We start from the raw sequence: 20,583 nt of genomic DNA on the forward strand, positions 1-20,583 counted from the left end.
TAGACCAGATGAAAACAGACACACAAGAAAGTTTATTAGGCACCAACTGCTGAGTAATAGGACAAACATATCTCTCTGTGTGTATTACTGTTTACCTTTTGGCATCTCAGTGTAAAGTGATATTAGTCTGCAGCATGACAAGTGATTTCAGACAGGATGAATTATTGAGCAATGTTTAAACCAGGTGTTGATCAGCTATTTGGAGCATTTGTCCCTCTGATCACATTTATCGAAAAAAAGTCTAATTAAAATGACGTATGGTCGCACTCAAGAAAAGTTTTTTTTTTTTTTTTTTATACCATATTCAGACTTTATTGACAGCACACAAATACACCAGTATACAGCATGACTTAGTGTCATTTATTTAGCCTCAGGTGTCATTCTGACATAGGATACAAACACTACATCACACAAATAGAAAAAGATTTAAACAGGAAATTCAACACAAAAAATCCGATCCAACAGACGAGCTTCTGTAGATCAAACTGCTGCAGAAATTAATGCTGTTAATGCAGAATGGGTCAGAACTGTTTTGGCAGCAAAAGGGGACTAACACAATATTAGGCAGTTGGCCATATTTTTATGCCTTATCAGTGTCAATGTCACAGTCAATGTGCAGCTTTATAGCAATATAGATTTACTCTCCTGGGAAATAACTCAACATACAGCCATTATTTTCAAAATTGCTGACACCAAAAGTGAGTACAACCTAAGTCAAAACTGTGTGCAAAGTGTCAATATTTAGTGTGAGCACCATTGTTATGTAGCTCTGCCTTAATCCTCCTGGGCATTGAATTCACCAGAGCTGCACAGGTTGTTGCTGGGATCCTCTTCCACTCCTCCATAATAACATCACAGAGCTGACATATGGCGCTTCTTCACTTTCCCCTTGACGATGCCCCACAGGTTCTCATTAGTGTTCAGGTCTGGAGACATACTTGGCCACTTCATCACCTTCACCTTCAGCTTCCTCAGCAAGGCAGTTGTCATCATTTTGGTGTGTTTGGGGTCGTTATTATGTTGGAAAACTGCCGTTTGGCCCAGTTTCTGAAGGGAAGACATCTTGTTTTGCTTTAGGATGTCACAGTACAGTTGGAATCAATGTTACCCTCAATAAAGCACAGCTCTCCAATACCAGCAGCACTCATGCAGGCCCAGAATGCCAGAATTTTATTGGTACTCCTCACCAGGGCGTCGCCAGACATGCAGGACATCATCTGAGTCAAACAATTTTATCTTAGTGTCATCAGAACACAGGACATGGTTCCAGTAATTCATGCTCTTGGAGACGTTATCTTCAGCAAACTGTTTGCGGGCTTTCTTGTAAACCAGCTTCAGAAGAGGCTTCCTCCTGGGATGAAGGCCATGCAAACTTGTTGCAGTGAGTGGCATATAGTCTGAGCACTGACAAGCGGACCTTCCGCTTCTGCAACCTCTAAAGCAGGGGTGCACACACTTTTTCAGCATGCGAGCTACTTATAAAATGACCAAGCCAAAATGTATCTGCCTAAATAAATATCTATTTTCTAAATGTCGTGCGATCTACCAACACTACCTTTGTGATCGACCGGTAGATTGCGATCGATGTATTGGGCACCCTTGCCCTAAAGCAATGCTCTCAGCACTCATGCGTCTGTTTTATAAAGCAGCTTCTGCACCTGATGCACAGCACGAGGACAACCGTTTTGGAAAACCTCTGTATGACTCTGGCCACTGTACAGTAAATTAGTTTTAGGGTGTTACTGATCTTTTTATAGCCTCGACCATCTCTCAGAGCAACAATTCTAATTCTCAAATCTAAAATGTATTTATTACAGTTAAAGGTTTACTTTCTTGATGTTGATTGTTCAAGTTAGTTCCTCTGTCTCTTTTTAAAAATTTACAGTAATTACAGCACATCGAGAAATAACTGGGTATACAGGTGAACATGTAGAGACAACTTTTCCTTTAGTTGTCTGGGACTTTTCATTTGAAGACTAGGCTCAGGCACTATTGGGCTTGATCCCAAACGTTGATGGCCGCCGCTAATGCCCATATTTTGCATTCCAGTTAGCTTTAAACTGAATAAAAAACGCCATATTGATGGAGAATAAGTGACACAGCCTTGTCTGAGGAGAAAGTGCGGGATGCTGCATCGCAATGGGAAATATTTTTGGCAAAAAGAAACGAAGCCGAGTCACAGAACACGACCGAGCTGTTCTGGTGAGGAACACCGGCTAGCATGCTAGCCTTATACCAGGAAAGGGGTTTATACTTATACTTAATTATATAAACAATTATAACATATGTGTTATTTCTAGAATTTTGTTTAAATGCATTATTAGTAGTGGGTTTATATAGTTTTTGCTGATATTATCGTCTTCAGACTTGTTTAGCTAAGACGTTTTTCGCTGTGTAGTGACTTTGTAGCTGCTGTATGGGGCTAGTAAACAGGGAGTGGCTTCCCTCAGAGGGAAATGACCGAGTTAAACTGTCATAAAAAAAAAATATATTTATTTATTCATGGTTGATGTGTTGGTGTAGGGTTTATACATCCATATTTTAGCACCTTTTAAATTTAAAATGATTATTTACCCTTTTATTTCTTTAGCTGGCTTAGCAGGTCTACCTGAACTAACTTTCAGTTTTGATTTGTGTTGGTTCCGGATAAAATATTTAATAAAAAAAACCTTTTTTTTAATTATAAAAGAATAATGTATTATAAATATAGATAATTAATAAAAATTAATTAATGCAATTAAGTAATTATTTTAGTAGTAGTTGTAGAATTATTATTATTAGTAGTAGTAAGTAGTGGCAGTATCATTGTTTATATTATTATTAGTAGTAGTACTAAATGTTATAATATTAAACCACATAAACACGTAACCTCAACCTTACAATAAACTGATCGTTTACCACAGAAAAAAACTAAACAATCTATCACTCATAAGCGATTTATGGTGGATGAGTTCTGTCTTTGTGACTGGAGGTTTTCCACCATCGGAAAGTCCTCATGTTCGTCCCATTATCTTCACCATTAATGACTGATATAAAATACAGGATTAAACAAAACCGATGTCACATGGATTTTCCATAACAGAAAATTGTAGTAAAATGTATGATTTAAACTCCTCACACTGTCCTGTTGTCGATTCTTTTGTTGTAACCATAATTCTTGGTTAAATATTATAGCCAGGTTTGATTTGACTGATAGATTATTCTCTGCAGATGAGCTATTCTTCTTCTTCTTCTTAGTAGTAGTGTGAATTAGGAAAGGGGATCGAAAATGATACAAAATAAAACCGCTAGCCATCCAAATAATATCACATCAGCCATGGTCCTATTGTAGTCCTAGTATATGGACAGTGATGGGCTACAGTGGGCGGTTATTTAACCGCAGAATGCTTTTATTGCTTTAATATGAGGCGAAAGAGTGAAAGTACACCGTCGGATTACACGATAACCCAATCGCTGGGTTTCTATTTATGAGGGAGTGTGTTTAAGTCATTCTCTTCATGTTGAGTGCAGCAACTAAAGCAGCAGAGAGATAAACTGAAGCAGTATCAGAAGAGGATTACTCTGCAGCTGGAGAAGGAGAGACAGTTCGCCAAGCAGCTGCTGAAAGATGGCAAGAAAGAGTGAGTATAAATATGTCGCTGTCATTTCAATGCTTTAAATGCCCATGGTGCCTCAGCTATTCGTATCTAGGAGCCTGAGGGAGTAGGAATGGAGGGGCACCTTGCTCTTCTTTTCTCTCTTATCAATGACAATGGCACAACCAATCACAGGTATAGCCCTTGTTGCTGTTGTATGATAGAAGAAATGCCTAATGAGTGGGATTGAGATTGGCCATGCCTTTAGAAAATCAGCATTCCTTTTGGACATACATCACATCAATCACAAATATAGAAATCGAGTCATACAAGCTCACTGTATGGCAAATGTATTTCAACTAGACTATGAACTAGACATTTGAGTGAGCTTTAGATGCATTGTAAATGCACATAGGCTCCAAGGTCACAGAAACATTTTGTGTTTTTGTAGGAAAGCCATCCTTTTGCTTAAGAAGAAACGCTTTCAGGAGCAACTTCTGGACAAGACTGAGAACCAGATAAGCAACCTGGAACGCATGGTAAATAACTCAAAAACTGTATGACAGTGGATTAAATGTGGAAATGAATGAGTGTAAAAAACATATGTTCACTATAACTCTTGATCAGTTGCATCTGTTTTGTTTGTTAAAAGGTTTAGAAATAATAAAAATATACACTGGCTATTATATAAATTGGTGTTTAACATCAAGCCATCTTTGTTCTTTTAGGAGTTTTAGTGATTCCTTTAAAAAAAAAAAAAAAAAAAAGGTGTGCTGTATCATCAGGAGATTGCAAGTTTGAGTCCTATTCAGGAAGCAGCCATCTGGGGCTGGGAGCCTAGAGAGCAGAACTGGCCATGATCTCTGAGTGGGAGGAATAGCATATAATTAACACTTGGCAGTTTTTGGCTGTTTGTGTTACGATGTGTACTTTTGTGACGCAGTACTAGTAGTAGTTCGAAATGATGCAGTTGGCTGACTTCATGTGTCTTGCAGAAAGCAGGTGTTGGGATTCATCCTCACTCATTAATGGGTCGTATGTTTGTGAAAAAACTTTCTGGTGGATGGGGCTTGGCAGGCGAGCAAATTTGGGGAGACATTTGTGAGAAAAAGCAGTTTGTGAGTTCTCTAAAGCTGAGATGGAGAATCTTTTCCACAAATCCCATTTTTACATCGCTGTCGTACTGTTTGTTGTTCTTCTAATAGATCACGAGATTTAGCTTATTTCATTGAGCATTCAGTCAGTTGCAATGCTCTTAAGAGTTGTTTACACACATTCTGACAGTGACAATGCACCTAGACTATTCATTTTCAAATAGAGTTTGCAACTGTTGACAACATTAGCAACAAAGTTTAAAAAGTGTGTGCGAATATGGCACGACCTTGTACACTGGCTACCAATGCGTGTGAAGACAGCAGAGGTCATGGATCCATCTGCTGATTTCTAGAGTGCTGGTTGAGTCACAATGATAAAAATAGGACACCTCTTGGTACAGAGATTGGTGATTTGCACTATTTATCACTTCCTGTGTGAATCTAGCAAATGTCAGCATCTATCATCTGTGCATTTTGTGTCTAGTTTGGGAGCAACCAAAATATTGATCATAAAGTTGTGGGTTTTTTCAGTGCATGCTTTTTAGAAGATTATGCCTTTATTTTACACACCAACATGTCCATCTTGCCATTAATAAATGTATTATTGATCTGAGTAAACATAACCTTTGTATATCATTATACAGAAGATCATAGGGCGCGTTCTGCTTCTTCCACCAGGTTCAAGACATTGAGTTTGCACAGATAGAAATAAAGGTGATTGAAGGACTGAAGGTCGGCAACGACTGTTTAAAGAAAATGCATGAGGTATGTATGTTTGTATACATTTTTTTTTAACAATTTATTTTAATGTGCCAGTGTGGTTCAGTCTTCTTTTATTGTTTGGGGCTTAACCTACCCATATTACTCTGATTGTATTTATTTGTAATGTAGCTCTTTATTCATTATTTGTAATTGGTGCAGATGTACTATATTGCCACTGATGAGTGTGGTTTAATCCTCTTCATCTTGTTAATGCAGGTGATGTCCATAGAAGAAGTGGAGAGAATCATGGACGAGACCCAGGAATCCATTGAGTACCAGAGGGTAAGTGTCTAAATCACACACTCATATTATTGCTCAGATGTTGTATGAAATGAAGTGCCCAGTGTTACTTTGGACTCGAGATGGTCAGCATTTTTTTTTTTAAGATTTATTTATTTATTTTATAATACATCTGACTTTTAGTAAATGTGTAAGTAAGAAATTTCTTTTTCCCCTAAGCTAAAGATTAACTGTGTAACTGAATGTGTGTTACTCCTGGATTTGTTCCCATGTGCAGCAAATAGATGACATTCTGGCAGGCTCTCTGACACAAGAGGACGAGGACGCTGTATTAGCAGAGCTTGAAGCTATCACTCAGGTTTGCATTTTTTCTGTCCACTCATACAACTGAATTGTTTCCTAAGTGCCATTTGCATTGTCTAATTATGTGTGTGTGTGTGTGTGTGTCTATAAAGGGAGATATTGAGCTTCCTGAGGTGCCAGATGAGCAATTGCCAGAAATGCCAGATCAAGAGCATGGTGTGTATTCTCACTCTAACTCTTACAGGCCTTATGTATAAAGAATGTTCCACTGAGAGATGTGCTGTTATTGGGAATGATCAATATCACGCCTCCTAATTTGAATTTATAGTTTAGGGGGGAGGAGGCTGCTAAAACAATAACGGTTTAATTGTTGCGGCTTGTTTGGGCCAAAATGTTGGTAAATAATTATATAATAGCACCAGAGTTTAGGGAGTGATTTATTGTTATTGCTTTGAGTGATCAAGTGCAAAACTGACAAACAAAATGACAGAAAACAAAGCAACAGAAAGTGACCATTGCCAAAGATATAAACATAAGAGACTACACTAGGCTGTATTTAAAAAGCTAACCTAGAGTCTCCAGACAAGCAAAGACTTACGTGGTAGAATGTAGTTGTGAGCACAGTCTTATCTGATCTCAAACCAAGTGAGCTAGTACAGGGGTCACCAACATGGTGCCCATGGCACCAGGTCAGCATACAGCATACAGCAAGGACCACATGAGTCGCCCGTGGGTCTTTTTCTAGAAATAGCTCACCTAGCGCCACTTGCCAATGAGCTGCATCTATCCGTTTCCTACCTTGTTAAATCATTGTTGATAATTATTGTGAGAACATGATCAGTGTCTTCACATAGATGAATATCATTATTTATTAATAATAACACATAATTAAAGGTAAATTGAGCAAATTTGTTATTTCATTATCAAACTGGTAGCCCTTCACATTAATCGGTACCCAAGAAGGTAGCTCTCAGTTTCAAAAAGGTTGGTGACCCCTGAGCTAGTATATGTCAAAAAGGCAAACAAAACATCTGACAAGGGTTTCAGAGTGCTGCTTTTATACTTTTTTTTGGCTCTACCTCTTCTGGTTTGGGTTTTCCTCCCTTTCTCAGACACCATTTAATCAGAATTGACATGGGGCTCCACCTACAGGACAGCAGAGAGCTGTAGACAGCAGAATAAAACCCCCAACCCGCATTGAAGGAAAAAAAAGAGAGAGAAAAACACAAAACAGCACTGACAAGGCCATGACATGACCTTCTTGCATCAAAATTAGCAGTCATACAATTTTCTTTCGATCATGTTCACTGGTATTGCCAGCATTTGGGATGCATACAACAGTTTTTCACAAGCAGGGTCTGTATATGGAAATTAAAACATGCAATATGTAATGTTGGCTACATTGGGAAGTGGTAGTTTAGTGGTTAAGGCTGTAGGTTACTGATCAGAAGGTCAGGGGGTTTATGCCCCAGCAATACTGTGGGGCTCTTGAAGAAGGCACTTAACCCACTGTGCTCTAGGGGCACTGTATCGTGGCTGACCCTATAGTCTGACCCCAGCTTCTTAATATGCTTTTTTTTTTAAGTGGATTTTACTGTGCTCTAATGTGTATCTATTCTACTGAAGTTTTATTGAAGTAATTATTTTTTATTACCTCTTTATTAAACTGTTCAGAGTCATGTAAAACTTTAAACGAGTTATCATACTTATTAATTAGTACACTCTAGCCCTGTGCAACAGCAGCCTTGTAGTTGGTGGCCATCGGAAAAAAAACAGATTTTGGATAACTATAGCTGAGTTAGATGAACCAGCTGACAACGTTATGGGTCAATTTGGGTTGAAACGGACCGGTCAGAACAAGAAAATGGTTTTTCGTGAGGTGGTAGAGGAGATCAAATTCATTTCTAGCCAGTTTATGTGTGCTTGAAGAGAATGAGAAGAACCATGATGTGCTTTAAAAATGCAGGATGGATATTTAAAATAAAATAAAAAAACAAATGACAAGATGCTCCAGAAGAGTAAAACAGTCTATTAATATCTATTGAACTGCATTAATGTAACTACATTTAAGGACTGCTTTTAAATGTGTTTAAAGCTTTGTTTAGATCAGGGGTCCGACAACCACCAAGCCATGTTCCAGTACCGAGCTGCAAAGAAAGATCAAAGCCATTAAAATTTTTATTTTATTTCTATTTAATTGATTGTTGTGGTCTGCAGGTTGTTTTGTTTGGAGAAATGGGTACTGCTGCCTATACCGATTTCCCGCACTTGATTGTTTTTTTTGTTTGTTTGTTTGTTTGTTTGTTTGTTTTTTTATAAATTAAGCATTAAATTCTTTTCTAAAACATTATATGTAATAAATTTTTTTTTTATAATTAATTTAATAATTAAATCATATAATGTTTAATAGAAATATAATCTGCATATAATTGCCCCCCTTTTCTTGACAACGTTTACATTCAGAATCAGAATACATGATGATATTAACCCTTTGGAATTGTTTCAGAGACGGAGAAGGAGCGGGTAAAGAAGAAGCCGGAAAGAGAGCTGCTGTCTTTGTAAAGCATCGCCGCAGCACCACACACTTTTATATCGTTCCTGTAACCGGGGTGTAGATGAGAACACACTCCAGTCTAGAAAATTAATTTGTAGATACATTCAAGAAAACTTTCAGTGTTTACAGCCCATTAGTAGATTCTTTTTCTCAAATCTACGGTTCATCATTCGAGGCTTTTTCGCTGGACAGTGCTGTATAGTTTACACTTACTAACCCCAACCTCAAACTGTTCATACCCCATTCTGTACTTTTCCTGGTCTGATATATTCCATTGTTATCTCATACTTATTGTTTAATTTAATATGAAATTGACCCTATTACACTTTATGGACAAGTGATTTTAGGATGGCTGATTTCTTGCTACACTGCACTGTCCAATGGAAATCCCTTCAACACCCTCAATTCAATTGTCTGGTTAAAGAGAAAATGCTTTTTTTTTTTTTTTTTTTTTTTTTTATCTGACTTTTTCATCATTGTTTTAACATTCTAACTTTAATGAGGTGATATTTCAAATTTTACTTTTAAGGTCTAGGATTTAATCCTATATATAAACCTTCTGGACAGCTATAAGGCAGTTCTTTCTGGCTTGTAATAAATTGCATGTGAGGCTTTTAAGAATTGTAGGATAGTAAAGGCTGTGTTAAAGCTTCTTCACATTATTACCTCTCTATACAGGTGCTTACATACACTGCTCCAGGTGAATATTATTAGAAGGTTAGAAAGAATTCCTGTTCCTGCTTTTAGATGCTACTTTTTTTTCTTTCTTTTTTTTTTTTTTTTGGTTTAAAATTTATTTTTTTTTAGAAAGAAAATAAACAAACTTAAGCGCAAAGTGAGTTTTTTCCTCAGCATTGACACGCCAATATATACCCCTCTATTGTTATTGATCTCTCGTGCTGGACTACACTCAGATGCTCTGCTCTAAGAGCTTTCCAGCAGTTCTTTACAGTCTTAAGTGTTTGATGATTCAATTTAATTGTTATTTTGCAACAATAAAATTATTTTTAATCATATTGTATTTTACTGTGGGTTTCATTGTCGATTGATGTTATGCACCACTAGAGGGCATAGCAGCCTTTTTATACTTTGGAGACTTTCCATGTTTTTAAGTTTGAGGGTGTTTGTCTTTTTTTTAATACAAGTTTCTCGAGGACTTTTATTGAATAATTTTGGACATGAGTAAGTCTTTTTAGTCGGTGGTTGATGTGGAGGCAGTTTAGATATTTCTTTGGAAGGGGGCAGACGGGGGGATCTGAGAGACTAGTCCTGAATGGTTCTTCCATGTTTTACTGCTGAAAAATGAAGTATAGAGAAATTATTTTTGAGTAAGTTTGTGTGCTTTAGAGAAGCAGTGGCTTTAACCTTAATTGTTGTTATAAATTCTGAATATACAGGTACATTTCTTGTCAATCTTCTTGTTCCTGAGAAGCAACCAGTCTAATACCAAATAGATTTTCAGAGTGAATGAAACTCTTACTGAATTTTGACTTTAAAAATATCAGAGTTCTACCTGCTCATAATAAATAACTATTATAAACTTTATATGGGATCATGGAAAACTCATGATTGTAAGCCGTAACCACTCCATAGGCATTTAATGGTATCTGATCACCTTTGATCCATTGTTGCTCTCGGTGTGTTATTATCAATAAGGTATAAGCTTGCACTAGGTCCTGGAAGTGTCCCATTGTTTGTTTCTGTGGCAGGCATTGATATCACATGGAATTAGTGTCATCCACAGCAGTTCAGATTCAACACTGGTTTGGTCGTAATCCGATTTTACTGCTGTTTATCGAAGCTGAACAACCTTTAATCCCGGCTACTGATCCCTCATAATTTTGCAGCTTGGTCATTTACACTGTGTTAACAGACTTCAGATTAGACAGGTTCAATGATGTAGAATCAATTCATTGTGTGTGTTTGGAGGGGTGTGAGGGGGAGGAGGGGTGCCCCAGATAGGAAACAAAAGCAGGATGGTCTCTTACAGTAGTTAAGTTGCCTTGACCTTTAAAATGCCTCAGGACATTAGGTTGACAATGATCGAAGTGGATGACCTGTAGCACATTTGGCTCTACCCCACAGAATTTCTATTCTTTTACAAAATGTTTCCTTTGGGTTTCCAAACTTATGGTTTGGGTTAGTTTTGTGAGTGTGTGTGGACGTTTTGTTAACAAAAGCAGGATGGCCCAGTACAGTAGCTGAGTTTCCTTGACCTTTAAATTGTGTGCCCCCTTTTAGATTTAAAAGACTAACATTTAAATAGGTTAGTGTAAGTATGAGTGTGTGAGGGAGAGAAGGAGCGAGGAGGAACGCCTGTGTGTGTGTGTGTGTGTGTGTGTGTGTGTGTGTGTGTCTGTGTGTGTCTGGCTGTGTCTGTGTGTGTGTGTGTGTGTGTGTGTGTGTGTGTGTGTGTGTGTGTGTGTGTGTGTGTGTGTGTGTGTGTGCAACCCACAATTAAACCACGCTAACGTTTCCTGCGTGGGTTTCATCCGTCATGATGTGAAAAAGTACGGAGGGATCCCTCGCCTACATCTTTCTCTCCCATACAAACACACACTCCGCCACCTCCGCCAGGAATCCGCAGTGCTGCGAGTGTTGCGTGTTCAGCACCGCTCTTCGCCCACGCGCGCGCGCGCGCACACACACCCCTAGCGCACACAGTTTAGATTTAGGTATAGGCTTTCGTTCATCGAAATATCCAAACCCATACAATACATCACTATACATGGTGCGCTCTTATAACAATAGTCTACACCACCACCGAAATCTATTCATGACATATTTTTATGTAATACTGTAATACGGATACATCCCACGTGCCTAAAAATGGTACACAGAAGGGTAGGATGGATTATATACAGGATATACTATTGTACAATAGCCATGCATTTTCAGCATGAAAAAAGATTACTTGAAAAGAACTATCAATGTGAAATTTTACTGACTTCAAGATGGACACTGTCCATTCTACAACTCTGATATGGATATAAACTTTTTGGTATAAATGTGTGAGTGTAATCGATCTGTGTCTGTGCACAGCTTTCACGTTCATAAATCGACACGGATTATTGGCCAGATATGACTTGGACCATTCTCAGCACTGACACTGACATGTGCCAGGGGTATAAAGGAGTTAGGGACATCGGCGGTGGTCCATATTTCCATTAACGGAGGTGAGAAATTACAATGTTCCCTGAACAGTGTGTTTGCAGAACCGAGTCAGAATCAACAACATTGTTACAGGAGATATATCAAGATCATGTTCTCTTGTCCTTTATTTGGAATCCCTCAGGGTTATCAGGTTTTCTCCAACTTTCCTAAAAGATGTGTAATTAACATAGTACCAAAGCAGCTTTACAGAGATAAATAGGGTATAAAATATCACTTTATATGTTGGTGCTTATAAATCAATCCATAATGGATGAGCCAGTGGCAACTGTGGCAATGAAAAACTCCATGTGATAGAGGAAGAAACCTTAAAAGGAACCCATCCTCATCCTCACCGAAAGTCCATTCAGTATAACTCCATCATTGTTGCGGGGTGCTGTTCAGTGATGGGTGCTGAAATGCAGACTTGTTCATGCTGTCCTAAGCCATTGAATAGACTGATTATATTAATTACAGTCGCGTACATGCCTGTGGTACCACGTGATGGACTGGACTCCCATTTAGAGTGTGTATTTCGTATAAGATATTTAATATACCTTCAATATACACCACAGTCCTGACTGGAGAATGTGTTTTATATATCAGATTAAGTCTAAGGTAAAATGATGAGCATGAGAGATGATAATGTTTAATATGTAATTATTTAAAGAAGAAAAAGATGAAGTAGGTGAAAAAAGATGATTATAATGATGACGATTTGCCTTAGAGCAGTTCCGCATGAATGGTTTGTTGGGCGGAGCTTTGGGCGGAGCTCCGGATGAAGCGAGAGCATCCCTCAGTGACGACATAATCTGTCTCGCACCGGCTGTCCTCCGCGCGTGGGCACGCTGAGAGAGGGCGGGGGAGACAGAGAGAGAATTCCGTATAAAAGCCGAACGACCGGTACTCTCTCTGGCTCAGAGTCTCAGTGTCTCATTGTCTTAGTGTCAGACTGCAGTGTTCCTCCTCCATTCACTTTTCTGCTTTCTCACAGCTGAAGTTTCTTCTCTCACACCGTCCTTTGTCTCGTACTGGAAATTAAATTCCTGTCCATGGTTGTGACCGGAACCTCCAAAATGTCCCGAGCCGACGAGGTGCACCGCATAACGGAGAATGTCTACAAGGTGAGTAAATGAATGAGAGAGATGCATAGAAAGAAAGAGTGTGAGTACTTGTTCCTAAAGTCTGGTCTTGGTGTGTTTTGTGAAAATAGAACAAGAGGTAATAATAATAATAACAATAATAATAATAATAATAATAATAATAATAATTATTATTATTATTATATTATTATTATTGTTATTGTTATTACTACTACTATTATTATTGCAATGCAGGTTTTTCCATGTGCATGTAGTTTATAATTCACTTTTTGTTGTATTGTCCCCTGACACTTGTTCACTTCTTGATATCAGCCTACTGCAGCAAACCGAACACATAGCACCTGTCAGGTTATTTACACCTGGGTCTATAAATCATCCCGAATTAATCTCAGGTACTCCAGGTGTTGTTTCTGTAGTAATCCAGACAACACCGTGTATGTTGGTTATGGAGCTTTGCTGTGCTTCTGCTACAAACCCATTCTCTATTGTCTGTTTTGTTTGAAAGAATGGAGGTGAGGATGTAAAACAGATAGACAACAGATAGACAATGCAGGTATGAACCCAATCCTGGTACTGACTAAGAACTTAGAGCAGGACAGAGTCTTCTTCTTAGGATGTTTTTTCTTATAGATCTTCTCTGCTGTCTTGTGGCTGGCTGTTTCAGAGAAACCCAATTGCCCGGTGCTTCCCAATTCCTGTGGCTGACCTAATGAGGCTTGTTAGTACAATCCTGTGGACATCTGGTAGGGACTTAAGTATCAGAGAAGTTAAACCTTCTTATGATACTTATGATAAAGACTTATTTTATCTAAGCGGAGAGGGGAGTGAGCCGGTTGTGCTGGTCAGTGGGGAAAGGTGTGCTGGTGAGTTTGCTTGTAAGTTGGACTTGTGTTCTTCTGCTCATTGGTTGATATGCTCAATAGTGTTCCCTCAACGTTATTTAAACCAACCAGAATGGCTTAAAGGTGCAATTTGTCATTTGTTAACTTGTTTCTAAAGACTGTTAGAATACATGAAACTATGATCCCCGTCAGTGAAGTGCAGCAGGTTTTGATCATGTCTTACTTTCAGTTTTCTGTTTGCATTTTTCTGCTTTTGAAATAATCTCCATCCACATGTAAAACATGGCTGGTCAGATGTTCTTCACTTCCTTGACATGGAACTCACATGGAATAATTAAATTAAATTCAAGTTTGTTTTTCTATAGCTCTTTTTACAATGGACATTGTCTCAAAGCAAAAAGATACAGTAGTGTTAATAAAGGGCATAAGTTTATGATGGTAGGAAAGTGAAGTTAAGGCTTTTTTTTTTTTTTTCTTACAAATGCAGTTTCCCTCACAAGCAGCAGAGTGCTGCAGAAATCATATACTGCTAAGATAATTTGCCTTTGCACATTCGATAAATTAAACCTGAGTGGTGAACATATGGGTTTAGGCATTGTAGCCAGTAGTGGACGTGCCAGTGGAACACAGATCTGGGAATACACCGAATCTGAAACTGAGACTGAGATTCCTTCTACTACTGCCAAGAAAGCCTGGTGTATTCAATCAGCATGAAGCAACCATAACTAACCAGGAGAGATGCCAGTGCATCTGAAGTGATTTCTCCTTTTCAGAATGAATTAAGTGCCTTTCCCAAACAGGAACTCATCACAGATCCCTGTGGACATTTCTGACTGAGACCTACAGCGTGCTACTGTAATGACTGATCATTGGCAGTAGGAGAAGGATCAATTTGTAACTCAGTGTTGTTATTTCGGTCGCCTGCAGTGAACTCTAGAGATTATCTGAAGGAAGCAGAAAGTGGTGTGTGGACAGGAGGTAGTTTGGAGGTTGTTTTATTTTTGTTTATTGCCTGTCACTTTTAGCTCTGTAGCAAGGACACAGTGTAGAGCTGTTTGAAAGTGAAGGGTTGCCGCTCTGACCATTTGATGGGGCACCGGATTTTGAAGAGACCGACTTTGGCAGTGCCAGTTGGAGACAACAAGGGTGCAGCAAGGATATAATTGATGCCATGTGACCTGAGTAGGATGCTTCATTTCCTCACTTCAGGCTGCCAGTCCGGATGAGCTGGAGCAAAGTGTTTTGGTTCTCAGCTCTCGTTGTCTTGCTTCTGCAGACTAACAAGAAATTTTGGTGTATTTTGTATTTGTACATCACAGAAAGATGATGCTGAACCAAATACAGTCTAAACAATATCATGTTTTTCTGGTCTTAGTATATACAGAATTAGGTAAAGCGTCTATGTGTGTGTGTGTGTGTATGTGTGTGTGTGTGTGTGTGTGTGTGTGTGTGTGTGTGTGTGTGTGTGTGTGTGTGTATGAGAGTGTAAGAGGTATGGCCTGGCAGCTGCTTAGTAATCTCACAGTTCCCCCTGAGCGTTAAGCCTCCTGTCCACGCTCACAAGTGACTCAGCCTGCATCTGCCAGTGTGAGTTGGTGGCGTCCTGTGGTCTGTGTGTGTGTGTGTGTGTGGATCCATCCTTGCCAGTGTCCCATAGTATGTAGGCAGTATCTCAACCTCTGGTGCATGTGAGTGGGGGTGTATAATCGAAAAGCGATCTTGTATGTATCAAAAGTAACAGTGTTGTACTGACACAATCTCTTCTCCTTTCGTTAGTGTTGCCAATCCTTGTGAAAATCGCTTTAAGTTTTTTTTTTTCTCTCGTTTGCTGCACTTGTTCAAAGGACCTAATCTTTTATGTTGTATTAGCAGAAGCACTGTTCTTGGCATAATGGATGAAGTGCAGTTCAAATGCTAAGCATCACTCTCAAGGACACTAAGTATAAACAAGTCCATCTAAAGTATACAATCTCAAAAGAGACAGGCCATGCAAACCAGGCAAGTCATACATGTCATTTTGCTGAAAACCTACAGTAAATGTAGATGTAGCTTAAACTCAAAGTTTGTACACTTTCCAGTTCTAAAGCAAACATCAACGGCATGTGACACATTGTCAGGTTTGTGCTCTCTTCCTGTTACCTACAGTATGAGCATGTACACGAGTGGTATCGGTAGAGCTGGTTTTGGGAATGTTTAAACAAGCTGGTCAAGGATTTCTATGTTTTTTCTGTCAGTTATACGAAGGCCTCGTCATTTGGGTGATTATTAGAGTTTACAGGACAAACTTAACTTTAGGCATTTTATTTACATGAAAATTCTATCTCTGTATGTCAAAAATGACACTAGGTCCTAATTACAGATAATTTTTTGAAAAACCATTTGAGTTAAGACAAACATGGGGTTGGTTTTTATAAAGATGGAAATTGTTTAGGATTTAGATTTCAAAAGATTTTGAACACCACATAAGTCTTGATTGAAATGTTTGATCCACAGTACACTGATGTTATCGAGATCAAGTTTTGGGTTGTGTTTTGGCATAAGCTGGATGAGGTCATCATTGTTGCTCCACAGGGGCATGTGGGCCAAATGAATGCGGTACATTTTGGACGTTATCTATTTGTTATTTGAGAAAAGAACCATGACTTATAAAATGGTGAATATATATATATATGTTTTACAAGGCATTTTTTGCATCTGCATCTGTATGTTTGCCCATTAGTTTAATCAGAACAACTAGTATAGGGTAACGAACGTGGATTTAAAAACCTTCCTTGGAGAAAAGAGCTAAATCAAGCACCATGCTAACCCACTTTACTGTAAACCCTGCTACTAACAGATGGTAGCGCTGTGCTTTTGGCACCGTTAATGTGTGTTATTTATTTGCTCAAGCTCTTGCAGGTTTAGTCATCATAGTAGACTATATGTCCATTCTGTCCAAGAATTACTGATATATGGTTTAGAGCATGTACTCTAGTTCTTCACCAATGGCAAACGCCCCACTCAAACACATTCAGTTTGTGACTGCATTGTAAATCCAATAGTTTATATAGTGGTTAAACTTATGGATGAACAACTATGAAACTCTGCTATTGTTTACAACATATTCTGTTGGTTTAAATGGCACCACGCCTGGATACATGTCACTCTACAACCAGCCAAGCCACATTTTCCTCATCCTTTACATGTTTGCATAAAAACAGATGTAAGGTAAGTGTAGATGATTTCAGTGCACTCTGTATACAGTACATACATCTGATCCGATTTTATTAGACTGAACTGGTTTCAATAATGCAGAAACACAATGTCATGGCTATGCTTTGTGGAATCCTGCAGATCTCTTGTCCCTGGTTATTAGAGTAATGGCTTTAAAATTTTGTTAGTATCAGCAGAACATCTAACTTAACAGACTCTGAGAGGCAGGAGTTCCATCTCTCTGTATAGCCAACCTTGCAATACTCTTTTTTTTTGCAGCCTCCATTTGATCAGTGTTGATTGGGATATAATTAAACAAATGATAGACATTGTTTGATCTTAGCTGATTTGAATTTGAAATTAATTCTGGGTTTGTACATCATTGTCATAGTATATGTTGCATGGATGGACAAATGAGCCTGATGTGAGTTCTTCCTGCATTTTTTAATAAAAAACAAAACAAAATAAAAAAAACAATGACCCTGGCTTTGTAAATGTAATAGGAAAACAAATATATTTTATAATAATGACATTTTCTAAAAAGCCTGCCTCTTGCACTAGAATTCATTGTCCTGCCCTGTGTTTTGAGGCTTGACTTTGGGAAGAAATGGGAAAAAAATGTGGATCTGTATTTGATCTAGTTGTGTTTCAATCTTGCTACCACTAAAATCTGATTGACACTAGCTTGTTTTGGATCATCCAAATACAAATCTATTTTAGAAGTGTTTGTCTTTCTTAAGCCGAGGTCTCTCGTTTGTGTTCCCGGCGACATTTTGGCTCAAATGTTTCTGGTCTGTGAACTAATGTGCTCCTTTGGCAGCCATGCTGGAACTAATTTGGTGCAAAGAGGGAACGGTGATGAGATTATTCTCGCTACTGCTGTGCTGTTTAAAATTGCAGATTGGCAGGACAAGCTTCCAGGGCAATCAAGGTCAGCGAGGTGGGATGTGAGAGACAAGACTGACAGGGAATGAGAGAAAGTTATCATGACTGGTCTGAAACTAACTAAAGGAATTTGAAGGAAATAAGAAAAAAAATGTCCACCCTCTCCCTTTTCATTTCCACATTTAAGAGTACCAAAATAGTGCATAGTTGTAAGTAATTTCTTACTGATAGACAGAGTATAAGGCTGGATTTAGTTTGTTTGATAGATTTGCACATGCATCTATGCAGCCTGCAGGAGGCTATGCAAAGGCATTTAATCTCTGATCTCGTAGAAGGATGATAGCACACACTTCTCAATTTGACCCAGATCACGTGTGCATGCACATGAGCACTTGACAAAAGCTCTACTGCATCATTGTTGTCATGCAAATTAGACAATATGTTTTGTGTGCGTGTGTGTGTGTGTGTGTGTGTGTGTCTCACTCTTCAAGCCGACAAACACCAGCCACTGTTGCTTTTCTCTGAATGGATCGGCGTGCTCTTTCGAATGGGGTTCCTCTGCTGCTTTGCATTCTGAAAATGCACAGTGGCTCTATCTAAAAACCCCCCGGCTGGGCTGAGATGGTACAGCCTGAACGTGCTGAGAATGCGAATAAACTGCAGTGGATAAAGAGAGGACTGCGGGGGAATTCCGACACGACCAAATATGGTCACGGAAGTCTTCTTCTTCACCTCAGTGAGGTGGGATTCATGCTGGCGCAGTTGTGCGGAGGCGGCACACACTCTCACAGCAGAACTCATCTGAAATGTAAATGGAGGCATGCATATGTGATGGGTGTTCACATCACCAAGTGTCCTCAGGCCCTGATGGAACACCGATTCTTTAGACATTAGATTTGTGCCTGCTGTGGATGCTAACAAATTCAGTGATCAGTGAATTATGATGGGGTGATATGAGAAATTAATTATTAAGGATTTTCTTTTTTCCTAACTGTGCATCAGTGTGAATAAAATAACTCACTATTATGTGCAAGTAATGTATACTAAAGAAATCCAGTACAATACAAGCGTCCTATAGTTAAAATTGGGAACATCAAGAATGCAAATTAGAGTTGCTGGGTTCACATTATCAATTATTTTTCCATTAGTTAAAGGAACTAAATATCAAAGTGTCTACTATATGAACAAAAGTAGTGCTACACCTGACTTTTCCAGTTTTATGTGGTTCTACCACAAAGTAACAAGTGACAAAGCCAGCCTATGAAGATATGCTTTACATGGGTTTAGGTGGAAGATTTCCTGATATAGAACTCTGACTTTAATCCTATTTAATACCTTTGGGATGAATTGGAACCCTGACAGCACCTCAATCCTCCTCACCTACATCAGTACCTGACTTTTTGAATGGTCTTGTGGCTGAATGAGAACAAAATCCACTACAAAAAGTAGTGGAAATTCTTTCCAGAAGAGTGGAGGCTATTATAACTGTAAATATTGACTGAATGGGATGTTTAAAAAAAGGTATGTTTAAAAAGCACATATAAATCTTACGGTCAGGTTTCCAGAACTTTTTGTCTATGTAGTGTATATTAAAATCATATTTTAAAAACACAATGTGCAGTACTGCTACGTATAGCTAGGAGACCTGAAAATGAAATGTACTTTGTCTCAGTGACCAAAATGACTATCTGATCTTTGACACAAGTTGGCAGCAAAAGCTTATATAGACATGATAAAAACCTGTTTTAAAACAAGCTTCATTACATTCTCTGTTTGCATACAAGGTATGTGTGCTGTCAGTCGACATCACACCTATTCATAGATAAAATATGCCAAATTAGACTTGATTCCAGGATCCTGAGTGTCACAACAGAAATCCCACAGCCGTTTGTGGTCGGGTGCCAAGAAAGCAAATTTTTTTGTGCTCTTTGAGTGGGAGGGATGATGTTGCTCTCTTTCTCTTGTCAATCACAGCAACACTAGCCAATCATGGGTGTCTGTAAGATCATAACTATGAAACAGGGCAAATTGCTCTTGTTACACAAGTTTGAAAAGATTCAGTTGACTGGTTTTGTCCTGTTTTAGGAGGAGCATGTGTTAGTGTTTTCCCTCTCTGTAGCTGTTGTGTGATGGGGAGAGCTCAGAGGAGAGTTGAAATTGGTAGGAATTTAGGGAGAAAAAAGAAGAAGAAAAAAAGATCATTGTTCAAGGGCTCTAAAGCTCAGATCAATCGTTTGGATACTTGACTTTTAAAGCACACCTGAGTTAATTGCCATTTAATGTATTATGGTTTATAACAATGTATAGCAGAAGCTTCTTTAAGATTTAAGATACTTGTTTCATTTTCCTGAATATCTGTCTTTTAATGTTATCACACACTGGCAAATAAAAGGCAATTGTTGATCTGATCTGATCTGAACTTTGAGTGTATGTGTGTCTCTATTCCTTATTATATGAAATTTAGATCTCTTTCTTCATGCCGCTCATGCAGGAATGTAACACAAGACATGCTGCTTGACTCAAGAGTCTGATTTGTCATCGTCTTTGTATCTTTGATTTCTTGCACTCTAGCCCCTGCACGTTGTTGAGTGTTTCACAGAATAATTTTTAGTTTCATTCTTTTTTTAGGAGTTTGCACTTTGTTACTTGGCTGCCAGCAGCCAGTATTGTCAGGCTAATTATCACAGGCTCAGCTCAGCTTCTTTTGTGGAATAGATGATAAATTATATTACTGATAAGAAGATGAGACGAGGGTGGCGCTGTGGCACAGTTTCTTCCTCAGGTTTGGTTTGCATCAGTGGAGTTTCTCATGGTTTCTCCACGATCATTTTTTTTCTGGATTCTTTTCTCCTATGTGTTTGAATTAGTGCATCCTTTTTTTGA

General features: G+C 38.5%; 2 protein-coding genes across 19 annotated transcripts in view; both read left to right on the top strand.

Annotated features, from left to right (window-relative positions):
* The first annotated feature begins 1,940 nt into the window (after positions 1–1,940).
* Positions 1,941–9,542, top strand: chmp6b (charged multivesicular body protein 6b). The gene is made up of 8 exons (XM_083556658.1): positions 1,941–2,202; positions 3,511–3,620; positions 4,027–4,114; positions 5,348–5,434; positions 5,648–5,713; positions 5,949–6,029; positions 6,127–6,190; positions 8,481–9,542. Exons 1-8 carry the CDS (start codon positions 2,140–2,142, stop codon positions 8,534–8,536), a joined length of 615 nt encoding a protein of 204 aa, XP_083412784.1. The 5' UTR covers positions 1,941–2,139; the 3' UTR covers positions 8,537–9,542.
* Positions 9,543–12,497: 2,955 nt separating this feature from the next.
* baiap2b (BAR/IMD domain containing adaptor protein 2b) overlaps positions 12,498–20,583 on the top strand; it is a 49,448-nt gene continuing 41,362 nt past the window's right edge. For 9 of the 18 annotated variants that reach the window (XM_083556578.1, XM_083556576.1, XM_083556575.1 and 6 more), the window contains exon 1: positions 12,517–12,802. In XM_083556578.1, coding sequence (XP_083412704.1) covers positions 12,731–12,802 — 72 coding nt within the window. In that variant the 5' untranslated portion in view covers positions 12,517–12,730. Of the gene's footprint in view, positions 12,803–20,583 lie in introns of all 18 variants that reach the window. The other 9 variants (XM_083556579.1, XM_083556565.1, XM_083556581.1 and 6 more) reach the window with 8 other exon arrangements.

The sequence above is a fragment of the Silurus aristotelis genome (genome assembly GCF_946808225.1).
Source record: "Silurus aristotelis genome assembly, chromosome: 12".
In the NCBI taxonomy this organism is placed as follows: domain Eukaryota; kingdom Metazoa; phylum Chordata; class Actinopteri; order Siluriformes; family Siluridae; genus Silurus; species Silurus aristotelis.